This window comes from Sander vitreus, chromosome 22 (genome assembly GCF_031162955.1).
Source record: "Sander vitreus isolate 19-12246 chromosome 22, sanVit1, whole genome shotgun sequence".
Classification (NCBI taxonomy): Eukaryota; Metazoa; Chordata; class Actinopteri; order Perciformes; family Percidae; genus Sander; species Sander vitreus.
Window position 1 is genome coordinate 18,865,070 of NC_135876.1, and position 13,884 is coordinate 18,878,953.

At 45.7% G+C, this 13,884-nt stretch overlaps 1 protein-coding gene across 1 annotated transcript in view; it reads left to right on the forward strand.

Annotated features, from left to right (window-relative positions):
* Nucleotides 1–13,884, forward strand: part of gli3 (GLI family zinc finger 3) — a 94,614-nt gene that overhangs the window by 23,340 nt on the left and 57,390 nt on the right. Inside the window, exon 3 of the mRNA XM_078280310.1 lies at nucleotides 10,899–11,144. Within this exon, the coding sequence (XP_078136436.1) occupies nucleotides 10,899–11,144 (246 nt within the window). The remainder of the gene's footprint in view (nucleotides 1–10,898; nucleotides 11,145–13,884) is intronic.

Here is a 13,884-nt window from a genome sequence, read left to right on the forward strand (position 1 = left end):
TGTGGTCTGGAGCTGTGTATGTAAGTATGTTTCGGGCCACTTTCCGCTCTCTGCTTAAAACTCAATGGATTAAATCAAGACATGCTTTGAGGTTTGAGAGAGCAAAAAGGCCCTATACCCCCTAATCTCTCTCCCCTGACCTCCACACCCTCTGGGCCTTGACTCTCACCCTTCTCCCTGCTCCCCCTCCCCTTTCCCCGCCCCAACTCTCTCCCTCACAGTGCGAAAGAGGAGCTAGGATCAAAGGCCATAAACCATGGCAGTGATTTCTGGTGATTGATTAGAAGCAGAGGTTGAGAAGCAGCGGCTCTCTCCCCTCCATTCTTCCCACCCTCTGGTGCTGCGTACGCACTCTCTCAGGGCTCTCGTAAATAGCTCAGGCTTTAAGTGGGAAAAGAGTTGCCACGATTGGCAGACAGAGCCCAGAAACACATCCGTGCCGGGGCGGCCAGGCCAGTTTTTCAGCTTCTTCCTCCTGGATGGCAGGGGGGTGTCAGTTGATAAGAACCATTTGTTGTCTTGCTTGGATCTGGGGAGGGACAGTGTAATCCCCTCGCCCTGGTCTGTTCACAGAGCTGGAGGAAAAGAGCAGAGGAGAGGAGGAGGAATTGATTTTCAGAGAGAGGGCATGCGGAGAATTGAACTCAGATGTGTAGCAGAGACGGGGTTTGAAAGAAACATTCTACTTGCGGGGAAACACATGTCTGTAGCTTACAGCAGAGGGGCCGTGCAATTTGAACTTGAGCAAGTCCTCCTAATGTTAATCAATTGCATAGCTGTCTTTCACCATTCTCTCCCCGCCTCCTCCTCCTCCCACTGTCCCGAGCCCAACTCAGCCTGGAGGCCTCTTGACAAGCAAGTGGTTCTCTAAAGGCATTTTAATAGGCCATGCGCATTCAGAGCCATTGAGATTAATACTTGAACCTAATCTCCCACATACATGCTTTTGCACAGAGACACAAATACACATGTACCTCCATTCGTCTTTCCTACCCTGCCTGATCTCACCTGGAGCTGTGAGGCTAATGATGTTCGGAGTGTGGGCCTCGCAGCGACAGCTCCAGTCCCGGGGAGATGTGTCTCATGTCAGACTTTGCGCCAGACAGACTCCAATAAGGAAAGGGGGGCAGCGGTGGGGTGGGGTGGGTGTTCTTCAACACAGCTGGAGCGAAGCCAAAACTAAAAGTGCAATTCTCTGAAGGTTTTGTTTTTCCTCTGTGGTATTTACAAAGTGATTGAGCGCATGTTTGAGTGTCATGGAGTATCTCATTACACTTTTAAAAGCTTTTTATCCATCGACATGCTTTGAGATATGTACACATGCGTTGCATACTGTAGATACTCAGTCTTTTCTCTCACTTTCCTTGACGGCACCAAGCTGTACACACACACACACACACACACACACTTGGTGCAGCTGGAGGATGGGCCGTCATTATTAACTGTTTGGCGACCTCATGACTTCATCTTCGGTGCTGTCAGAGGCGGCCCACATTATGTCTCCGCTCGGCTCAATGGGCTCTTTGTTCTGGCTTGGCTCTGGAGCAGCTCAGCATGGGGCTGCGTGAGTCCAACAGTCCCACTGCGGCTCTGGGGGGTGGAGGGGTTTAAGGATGGATGGAGGGAGGGAGGTAGTGAATGGAGAGAGGGAGGGAGTGTGCGGGAAAGGGATGAGGGGAGATGGAGGGAGATTGAGGAGATTTGAGAAAGACATGGGAACTAGGAGAATGAGGGATGATATCAGGAATCAGGAGTAACAAGAGGTTAGTGGGAAGAAAGTGTTAACTTAGATGCAGAAGGTGAGATGTAGAGAGGTAAAAGAGGGGGAATAAAGGATGGAGAGGGACGGGATTGCTACAGGCTACAGGTGAATCCTAAAGTAGCCTAGTCTTTTACTATGATGATTTTAAACACTGCTCTCCTTCCATCCCACTGAGTAAATATGAACACCGGATTATGAAGGCAACATGTCATCTGAGCTGCACCGGCCATCCTTGTGTGGAATGTGGGATTAATGGCAAAGTAATGCAGAGATTAGAGAAGGAGGCGAGAGTGGAGCGGGAGAGGAGGATTGGACTAGCGGGAGTGACAGGAGAGGTCATACATGAAGAGAGCTCATTACTGAGAGGGGACAGCAACAGACGGGGAGAGACGTAGAGAGTAAGGAAGTGTTGAAGCAGGAGATATGACCAGAAATACTAAGGTTATTAGGTGATTTAGGAAGATACATAATATGTGGGAAGATAGACGACTGTGTCCTGTGCATGGGCTGCAACTTTTACTTATGTAGACTAAATAAAACTTCAAATGTCATTGTACCATTATCTGGCTGCATCCAAGCTTTCTTTTAACACTATCCCCAATGTTCCCCAACATAGAAACTTGAGATTCTCTCTGATAAATAGACAATAGGCAAATATCACAACTTTGTTACTAAGAAGTCAGTTTGGTGTGACAAATGTCCCTGAAAGTGACATCTGAAGGTGACCTGATTTGAACTGTATTAACATGGCTCCGCTACAAGGTGTAACGCCCCCTCCCTCCATTGGTGGTGCAGAAAACAGAACTTCATCTCCATCGATTGGATGTTTCAACTTCGTGCACAGTCTTGTACCATTGACTTTTTAATCACAAAATCTGATTTTTTTCAAGGTAGTTCCTCATCTTTTACACTGGTGACTCAACAGAAATTATTTCATGCCTATGCAAACTTGGACACCACAGATAACTCCTCTCTTTATAACATACTACAACATACACTCAGTGAGCATGTAGGGACTCATCGACCTAACCTGTGACATATAATACGATTGCCCCAGCCACTAGTCCATCATATCGTCTAAACCTATAACTTTCACCCTGTAGTGTGCCCTTTATTGCACTGCAGAGCCACTTATGTAATCATATAGAAAAGTCTGGTGCCTTTTCCTTTCCCCCACTCACCTCCAGCGCCTTTCCAGCAGACAGTGGTTAAGTCTGTTTGGCCAACATAGCAGATCCTCTAATCGGCAGAGCTTTCCCTGCCTGTTGCAGACACTGTAATGAAGGGGTCTAGGTCTCACCTGTATTTTAAGGGGGAGAGGGGTGAATAACACCCTGTTTATCAAGCGGGGTACTCTTTTTCATATCACATGCTGGGGGCGGGTGAGGGTCAGGTCTAGGATTTTGTAGCCAACTGTCAGCCGTAATGATGATAGGATGTTGGAAGGCAAATGCTGATTGAAAGGTTCATAAAGAGTTCTTTGTGAGGGGATTTGGCACCTTTTGGGTCTTGATGACAAATAAACTGTGGAAAAAGAACTAATGTTATTTTAGATAATTAATGTGTCAAGCTGTAAAGGCAAAAAGTAGATTCAATTATCGTTGTTTTTTTTAACACTAGGTGACATAATATGTGTGTGCAGAACAGCCCCTCATTGTGGGAGCAGAGAAGGAGTCAGTTGAGTTGTGTTATTTTTATGGCATTTTGCTTGTAGTTTGGAATTCTGATTGTCATGCTCTCTGGTAAAAAGACCTTATATCCAAATGTGACAGGTTAGAAACTGTAAGCATTACCAGCTGCAGAATCAAAGGCCCGGGAATGCTGTTCATTTAACCCAAATCCGTCACACTCATGTGTAGCCCCTGATTCAACTTGTAATGTACACATTCAGCAGAAGGCATTAGACTGAGACTAATGTACAAGTATGAATGTAAATTTACTCTCAGCACCTCTTTACCTGCAATATGTCAAAGGTTACTTAACTATAGTTGCCAATATATATTGGCTGAGGTGTGTACAGCCACACTAAGCTTTTTATTTCAGTTTTGTTTCACTACATACTGTCGTTTGTGTCAACTGTAAATGAAGATTTTCAAAAATGGTGTATGGATAGCTATGCAAATTACATGCATTTCTATGTGAATGATGAAATTAAGTAAAATAAATTAAGTAAGGCTGGTCTGGGACTGTGTCATAAATTAAGAAGGCAATCCAACAAACTAAAGTCGTTCTTTGCAGACTGAAATAGTAGTTTTAGCCATTTTCTTACTGTTGAGGCATTTTAGGCCTAGCTCACACGTACATGGGTATTTCTTTTTTATTTTTGAAGGTTTTCTCTTCCTTCGTACTATGAAAAAAAAATCTCTGTCCAAATGAAAATGCAAAAACATAATTTGAAGCACTGTCAAAAGCGTGTCAAATCAACAGGAGGCTACCTGGCTGCAATGGCGCATTGATCACTCCGTAGCGCTTTCGGACGCCTCCGGTCCTCAATATAGTAAAAGAGTAACTTTACATTCACGTGTAAACATGTAAAAAGTTATGTTAGCAAGGTTAGAACCAGCACTATTTTGGGCAAGTCCGCCATTGCAAGAAATTTTGTCTAATTTGTTCCTCACAAAGGATATACTGACGCACACTCTGACGTCACAAACCAAAAAGTCAATTTTCCTTGTCTACACAACAACACTGAAAAGGGTTTCTGAAAAATTTCCCTCTGGTTTTCCAAAATTTTTTGTTTTCAATGACCTAAAACGTAGTGTGTTTGTGTGTGGACGAAAGGCCAAAGCGCGTAGAAATACCTATGTACATGTAAACTGAGACCTTCATGGAAAATGAAATGTTATTCTGGCTTTTACACTTAAACATTTTCAGAGCCTGCTTAGTGTAGCCGTAGTGTTGTTCTTTTGCTGAGCTGCATAGCAGGTGCGAGAATAGATGAGCAGCAACCGAGCAGGCAGTGAATTAGACAGACAGATCTGAACATCCACAGGCCTAATCACCACAGAAGAGAGAGGGAGCGAGAGAGAGAGAGTCCACTCTGGACTTAGACGTTCACCAGTCATTGATAAAGTGCTTAGCAGCAGGAAAATTAATGAATCCGGCCCGACTGGGAGAGGGGGTTTTGGTGTTGAAGGGGAGGGAGAGGAAGAAGGGGAGGAGGGATGGTGTGCGGGGGGGGTAATCCTGTTCCAGCTAAATGGCTGATCCCTCTCATTCCTTAGATATCAAATGTCAAGAGTTAAATTAGCCTGCTAGCCTCAGATAGGAGTTAACGTGCTTTTAAATGGGGCGGGGCGCTGCAATTCCTGCCCCCTTTGGGATGGCGGGCAGGTGCCTTTAAAGTGTCTAATTATCCAGCTCCTAGTAAGTACTGGCTAACTATCTTAATGGGGGCCTCTATGCCTCAGTGCAGTGCACAGTTATGTACTTAAACACATGCACCAAAATGTGTGAATGCGCATTTTTGAACAAGCAGAACCACATTGTTTACATAGGAGTACAAGTACAGGTAACAAATCAGCATGGCCTTACAGTTTGAACTATTAAAAAGTTAAATTAAAGAACTTTATGATTCTATACTGTCAGGTGGGAAACATCCATAATGGCGTTTTGGATCATATTTGATGTGCTTGAAATTACTGTATTCTTTTTTCTATTTTATCCAAACTGTTGGCTCTGTGTTTCTTTGCTTTGGCTGCATATCCATTTCTCTTGGCGAGCCAGTCCTAATCTGAGTGCCACAGACTTGGTCCGGATCACTCTGGTGTCAGAAGTGGGATTCCAATGCTGAGGCCCAGTGGAAAGCTGGCCCACTCTGGTCTGGTGGGCATTATGCCCAGATTCACCGTAAAAGACCCACTATCCCAAATGGACATAGTTCTGCCCTAGTCTGCCCTAGGACAAAATCAGTTTATATTGTTACAGAGGACAGTTTAAATAACTAACAGGTTAGGGTTGATCATAACTGGCTTGTGACTACCTGAAGCAATGCTAATACAGTCTATAAGCCAATCAGAGCACTAAATGGCATTTTTAGCTTTGAAGCCTTGATCAAATGCATCTCTTGGTGTTTGATTCCTCAAAGAATGCAGGCCAATGTGCCCTTTGAGTGAAAAACCTTAAAAGCCATAACTATCCATGGTCAAAAATGCATCATCAGTGTGCATTTTAGAGTCAGGGCTTTCAGCCCTCTCACTGCAATGCTCATTGCTCCCTCACAATGTGGGCCTGATGAAATGGTAGTGGGGTTTCGAGCTGCTCTATGGTGGGCCTGTGCCCCTAATGGGGGTATAAGGGGTAGCTAGGGGCAGGCGGAGGCTTGGCATGAGACAACCCTGCTGTGAGGCTGATTTGAGGTGAGCGACGGGAAGAAGGAAGGCGCCCAGCAGGCTTTGATTTTCCCCTCCCCAGCCCCGGGGCCTGGAGGCTGGGACGGCAAGATGTTGAGCTGTGGGTGCATCCCAGAAGACCCCTGGCGGCAGAGAGAACAGGCTGGGACTGCGGGCTGTGGAGCAGGGGGTTGGGGCGTGGGCTGCTGAGAACCAAATTGAGATGTGGGAGTCGTCAAATTTTGCCTAGATGAATATTGAAGAGGGCATTTGCGAGCGCTGTGTGGGAAATTAGCAGCTCACAATAGACCACTAACCAGGAGAGGGAGCATCCTGACCTGCCCATGCCTCTCTCTGCAATTCGTCAAAACATCAGTCACACGCTGATGGTTAAATAATGTACCACTGCGGATTCAATCTGCAGAGACAGAATCAAACATGAGCGCAAAGTTAAACGAAGTGAACTTTATGTGTTCTGAAGTTCTCCAGAGCTCTGTCAAATAGTTTGACTGGGGATTGCCAACTACCCTGCCCACATCTATCAGGTTAATGACCTGATTCTGCCTTCTGACATTTAGAACATTTAGATTTGTTTGTCGAATGTCATCCTTTTTAGGCAGATATAGCTCCATTAGGACTTGGTAACCTTCACATAATGCAGAACTGAACTCTGTTGTGGGGAAGGCATCCAGCTCCTCGTGGCACTGAGCCCGTCAGCCAAGAAGTTGATCAGAAAAATACCTCACACAATCGCAGTAATCCCCTGTGCTCTTGTTGTGTTGGGTTTGTTGGAGTTTGAGTGTTCTCTCTCCTTCCCTCATCTTTCAGCCTGCGCTAATCGTGAATGATTTCTTCTGTCTATAGCGCCAATGCCAGGGCCGGTGAATCAGGTACATAAGCCTAAGCCGCTTGGAGAGGTGCTCTTATTAAACTCTAGCCAGCTGCTGGAATTTTTCTTCCCCCTCTCATTGTTAATTGGGGAGTCTTGAGTCTTTCCCGGGAGTTGATTTGCAAGAGAAAGAAAAAAAGGAGCAAGAGATTATTGCACAGGAGGAGAGGAGCTTTGAAGAAGTGTTTTGTGATTTCACTGTATATCCTCCACTCCACTCTCTCCTTGTTCGCTCTCCATGTGCTCCCCAGCCAAAACCTGTTTGTGCCCCTGACAACAGTGCTTTGAGAAGTTCAAAGGTGGAACACAGCATATGTCTGGATTTGGCTCAGAGGTACAACAACACCTCCGATGTTTAGGCTTTTAGGAAAGGCGGTAATGCGGAGAAAGAGTTGCAATGTGCAATGGCCCTTTGTGCACCCCTGAAACATACATGTCCCAGTTTTAGAGACTCTGACTGACTGGGTGCAGGCCGGAGGGCAATTTAGATGCTTGAGAGTCAAGGACAGATTGGCATGTGGAGGAACAGCAATCCTTGTTTTTAACCTCTGCCTCCTGAAAATACCTTCAAAAACAACAAGCCAATGGTTTTGTTTCACTTTTCATTTCTTTGAATTGCCTGGGCACCCTTAACTTTAGCTCCCCCCCTTGCCCCAGAGCCCAACTCTCAGAGGAATTGGCCTCACTCCATATCTCATTATCGCTTTTAAAATTTCATTTTGTCATTGCATCCACGCTCTCTTTTATGCCGCCATATTAAAGGCCATGCATAGGGTTTTCTCTGAAGGTATTCACACCAGAGTTTTACAATAGAGACCCCAGACAAGGGGGAAAAAGGGAGAAACCCGGGCTTTAGGATTTAATGAGTGGCTTGCTGGGGGTGAAAGAAGGATAGAAAGTAAGTGAGGGAGAGCAGGAGAGAGTGCATTTGTAGAGGGTTAGAGAGAGTGTAGTAAGGGAGGAAGAATGCAGGAATGGAACACCAGGTACCATAATAGTGGCAGAAAAAGCTCCTGAAATACTAGAGCTGGGGCGTGTGCTCTGATCAGGACGGCAGTGAGCACAATTACCTTCTTTTCAAATCCTTCAGTGACACTGCGGGAGGAAGGAGGACTTTGAAACTTGAAAGGCAGGAGCCTGCTTTCAACCTCAAACGCGAGCAGGAAAGGGCTCTGAAATTTGTTCAGTGCTCCCCATCCACCATTAGCTTGTTTCTTCCTCTCGCCTCCAGGCATTTAAGCGCTTTTTGAAAAGATGTTAAGAAATTCAATCACCATAGAGAGAGAGCGAGATAGTTCTTTTTTCTGTTTTTTTTGAGAGGCATGCTTTCCTCTGGTCCACAGAGGACCGGCCTGCTGCTTTTGTATTGGGCTGAATAGACTTTGCAAACTGGTGGAGGACTGGATGTGGCAACCATGGGAAAAGAGAAGAAAATAAAAGTGGAATGAAAAATTAGGGAGGGAAAAAGGGAAAGGGTCTGTTGGGCTGATGGTCAGAGTTAGAGAAGTGTTGCAGGGTTGAACTTTTCAAAGTTGCATGTGTTTACCTGTGTCTGCTCTGTCTCCATTTTTTGACATTATAAGGATACAAAAGGTTTCCACCAGCAGGAACCGAAGAGAAACCTTACTTGAGATTTCTGGTTCTCGTCTACCAGTCCGAGGAGTCAATTGACCCTTGTGCTGCTGAGTGTTTGTTTAACCATTTAAGGTGCTATAAACTGAAATAATGAAGCCCCTTAAGGTGGTACATGGTAGAATGATGAACCCCCTCTGTGGGCTTTCCATGGTGACAGGAGGGGGATGGTGGGACTGTGACATTGCTGGGATTGAACTATTAGTCGCTTGACCTCCCTTGGAGGAGAGAGACATATCTAAATAGCAGTGGGGGTCACTGGAGAAGGAGAAGAAAGAAAGTAAGAGGGAAAGAGAGTGAACAAGACAAATTCAAGTAGTGAAAAAATAGCAACGCAAAGTATATTTTCTAAAGTAAGCAGTTGAGTCTCCTTAGTAGTTTTTCGTAAGTTTGGCAGAAGATGTTTTAGGCTATAGGCCTCCAACCTTCTATACTATCTGAGGCCCCAGTGATGAATTTATATTTATAATACATCAAATATCTGTATGAAAGTAAGAAAAAAAGCTCATTAATATGGACACAGTTTTTACTTCCACAGATATAATGCTAGATCCTCTAGATGTGAAAGAGTACACAGTGGAAACACACAGCTACATGCTCTACCCTTACTGTAGCAGTGCTTGCTCCCAGCGTAGTTTACAGTCTTGACTTCTTTCAATTCATGTCAGGAGATGAACCCAATTCCGAAATCCCTTTATGTTAATATTGCGCTTTGCAAGAGTAGACCTATTAATCCAGCTTTAACCGTATAAGTGCCATTATTCCCTTAATAAGATCACTGGCTGCGCAGTATAGGATTAAATACTTATATCATAACTGACACTGTCATTTCCTGCGGATGAGAGTGGCTTGCCTCTCTGGCTGTCAGTTCCGCGTTAGGAATCTTTGAATCTGCTGCCAGTGCTTTGCTGAGGCACGGCTGGCCCGAAAGCTCGTAATGGATGTGGGAGAGTGAGGGGAATAAAAGAGGGACCCGTGGGTTGCTCCTCCTGCTCTCTCTTCTTCGCCTCTCTCACTCTTATTCTCTCTTCCTGCTTCTCTCTCTTAACCTCCCCCTTTCTGATCGCTTCTCTTCTTCTGTGAAGTGGTACAGCATTATGGCGGCCCTCTTCAGTGCTTAAGGTAGTGCTCTTTAATCTGGCCCTCTTCTCTGTTCTTAATTGGCAGTTGGATGCTGTTGGGTTGCAGTGCATAGTGGGGGAGCCTTGCACCGCCAGGGTGCTAATACAGAACCTCTGGCGCCAGCACAATAGCATTTTGCCAGGCTCTCAGTGAGCGACATTAACGCAGGAAAGAGCATTGGAGTAAACTGATAACCAACAGTTTATGGTGAAATCATAATTGCATATAACCGGGGCTGAACATGGAGACCATTCTGTAAAAGAGCTTAATCTGACAGCAACAAGTAAAGCGTCTCATCTCTATCTATCAAAGTACAAAACATATTTAGGCATTTTCTTGCCCTTCATGAGTGTGACATGCTATGCTAGTTTCTGAGCTAGTCTATATAGTATAGTATAGTATCGTAGTACAGAAAAGACTAGGTCAGGAAGCTAGCTGACCCTTATACATGTTAGTTCAGAGGTCCAGCCAAAGGTCAAGGGTCATGTCTTTTTGGTGGAGCTCAGCCCTTGAACTCAACTCCACATTTATCCTCTTTACCCAGCATGCCAGGAGGCTTTCTCCAAAGACCCCACTCCTCCTAATGTTTCCCTCAGAAAGACAGATTTAGTTTGAGAACAGAGAGACAGAGAGAGTGGGGAGAAGGAGAAAAAAAGAGAATGAAGGAGGGCGGGGTTGATACAACCCATGACGCTGGTTAATGAACAGCTTGAATGCAGACAGAAATTCTGCATTGCCTCCTCAATGGGAATCCGTTTCTTAGAACAGACTGAAACTTTGCGAAAGCAAGAGGTTGGGATTTTTTCATACATGGTGTCCATTTGCTCATACACCGCATGCCTCTGAACTCCCACATCTGGTGCCAAACCCAGGCAGATTTACACCCATAATGCCCAGAAGGTTTTACAAAGCTGATCTCCAGCTCCTCCATTCACTCGCGCCTTCTACGTGAACTGACTTCCTCACCATGTGTGTTCAGAACATGCGTGTGTTCAGCTGTGTGTATGAAACATAACCACAGGAGGGAGAGAGATTCTCACCCTCTGCACCCAACTTCTATTCTTATATTTTCTCATAATAAATCAGCAGCTCATTGTTTTCCTCTTCCAAAGTTTTAACATCAGATTCTCCTCCTCTCTTTCTATCTATCTACCCTTTGCAGAAGACGAAAGATCAGGCACGCCTTACCACCGCGAGAGGCGCAATGCCATCAGCTCACAGGCTCCCACGTCCCGTGGCGCTGACCGGACCGTAAGCGAGGAGCCCTCCACCTCCACAGAAGACCGCCCCTCCCTGCTCAAGAAGGAGCTGCATGGTTCCCTGCCCCACCTGGCTGACCATGCCCTGCCGTACCGAGGCACTCTGTTCACTATGGACCCTCGCAACGGCTACCTAGACCCACACTATCGTAAGTCCACTAGCCACAAAATTGTTGTTTATTTTGAAAGTGGGAAACTTGTAGATTTTGTTAAGTAAAGAAACTACACAGCTCAAGGACGTTTTTTCCTTACCCTGAGCGCTGAGGCCAAGTTTGTCTCTTTACTTTAGGTGAGAGGCAGAGCTGCCTGATGCTTGATCAAATCTGACAGATTAGCCTCTCTCTCTCTTGCACTTACTCTTGCATCGACACATATACACACACACACACACACACACACACACACACACACACACACACACACACAAATCTTTGGAACACATGCACGCACACTTGTCTTGTTTTGTGCCTGGGAAGTTAGTATGGGGAACGGCCAGCATAGCTTCTTAATTCCCTCATTAGGGGCCTGTCTGAACACAGTACTCTGCTTTCCCTCATCAACACACACTTCAAAGCCCCAAAGCAGCACCGCGTCAAACTTCGCTACCCCCTACTCTGCTCTCTCTCTCTCGCTGGGACTCAGAGAATGTGTGAGAGAAAGGCAGAGAGAGAGAGAGAGAGAGAGAGAGAGAGAGAGAGAGAGACTAATGGAGATGAAGCCTAAGATATTGAGGTGAAAGGAGAGCTGTGGCTTGAGTGAGATACTAAAGATAATTTAAACAAAAGGTGAGATAGACAGGAGGAGTTAGATGAAAGTGAAGCTGTGTGTGTATGTGGAAAGAGAGAACAGGAGATAGATGATTGGGGAGTAAGAGGCTGATTAGGAGGTTAATTCAGCGGCCACTGTAGCCAGGACTTAGCCTGCAGACAAGGATTTGATGTGATAGCTTGTTTAGTTTGGTTAAATTGTCTCTGAATTGGGGCAGAGAGAGTGGGACAGAGTGATTCAGTAATGAAAAGTCCAGTGGACCCCAACCGTATACTGTAACTCTATTTATTCAGCCACTTCATTAGCTACTGCTCCCTCGTGCTTGGGTGCTTGAGAGTCACCAACGTGCCTCTTTAAGGGAAAGGTTACTCAAAACCAGGCAATGGTGCTGTGGACAGGGCCCTCGAGGGCAGAACATTACTGCCCATTACATCCTGACCTAACTTAGCAACACTGCCACTTCTCATTTTATGTATGTGTGTGGGTATGTGTGAAGGCGCTCTGGAGGTTCCAGACCACTGAAGCCTTGGGGAAGAAGTGGGGAGAGAGACAGAGCGAGAGAGAGAGAGAGAGAGAGGGTGAGGGGGGCGTGGGGGGGGTGGTCATTCTGGGGCTTGGGGTCATGTGGAAAAGTCACAGTCTGAAATGGAGATTTCAAAAGCAGCAGGAAAAGTCAAAAGGGCCGTGGAGCTTCAAGAGGCTTTCTTTGTGCATTGGGGCTCAAGAGGCTGGAAGACTTGCAATCATCGAGGCAGAGTGGAGTCGAGCACAGCGAAGGATGCTGGGAAGCTGCAGGCATGATGAACATAGATTTTATCCTCCTTATGCACTGCATATCAGCAGTAATTTGATAATTTGTAATTTGTAAAGCAAACATTTGCCAGATGCAGCTTCTTAATATACAAGAATTTAAAGCTTTTGTATTTTTAATGTTATGAATTGAATATTTTAGGGTTTTCTACTGTATACAAAACAAGCAATTTGAAGATGTCACATTAAGCTCTGGGAAATTGTGATTTCTCCTTTTATAAAACAAGACAATATGATTAACTAATAAGTTGAAGAAATTGTCTTCAGAATAATTGACGAGGACGATAATTGTTAGTTGCAGGCAGCCTTAGTGTCAGAGAAGAGATAAGAATTACACAAAAAACAATGAAGACCCAATTTGTTATTAGAAGAAATAACACCAACAAAGACGGAAATGGCAACACAGATTTTGATTTAAAAGACACAAAGTCTGAAAGGCTTCTAGTGTTTTTCATTGATGTCAATTCTCTGATCCTGACTCTGCCCAGGAAGACTTGTGATCTGAGATGAGAGCATTGCCGTGTAAAACACCTCCTCCTGGCCCCAGGTGTTGAGGACATGGGGTGTCCCTAAAGGCAGCAGTCCCATTCTGTCTGATTGAACCCAGTACCAGAGCTCAATCCCCATGAGCTCCAGCGGTCTGAGGGTCAGCAAAACGAAAGGGTTCCCCTAAAAACCTCCGCTTCCCCTCCCTTTCTCCCTCCCTCCCTCAGCTGCTTTGAACCAGAAGGCTGTAGCATCTGTCGCCACTCCTGCGCCATAAGGTGTAAAAGCCACTGGCTCCTGTTTTGGTTTCTGGTTCCATACACATGTGAGCACACGCGCACACACACACACACACACACACACACACACACACACACACACACACACACACACACACACACACACCTCTTACTCCACCAGTGGTAGTCCCTCTCTATGAGGGCTTTGTCACCTCCTAAATTCATCCCAGGTGTGTGCATGTGTGTGTATGTTTGTGATGGAGAGGGGGCCCTAAGCCTTTGTGCTGTGCTTGCATAGTGTGCAACGCCATGCGGCAGACAGCCAGGTAAATCCGATTACTCTTAGTGCTGGTGTGTGTCAGTGCTTAATGTGCCTAAATGCGATGGCACCTGCAGCCTCACCACACCTGGTCGCTGGTTCGTTAACGTGGTGGCGAATCTCTGGGAGGCGTGGGAGGCGAACAACAAGAAGAGAGCAGAGGGGAGGGAGTTATCTTCAGGGGCCTGTGCCGGTAAATCTCTGCTATTCACCCAGACTTGTGATCTCCCACTCTTCTTACATCCGTGGCCTAAGACTGTGTTTACT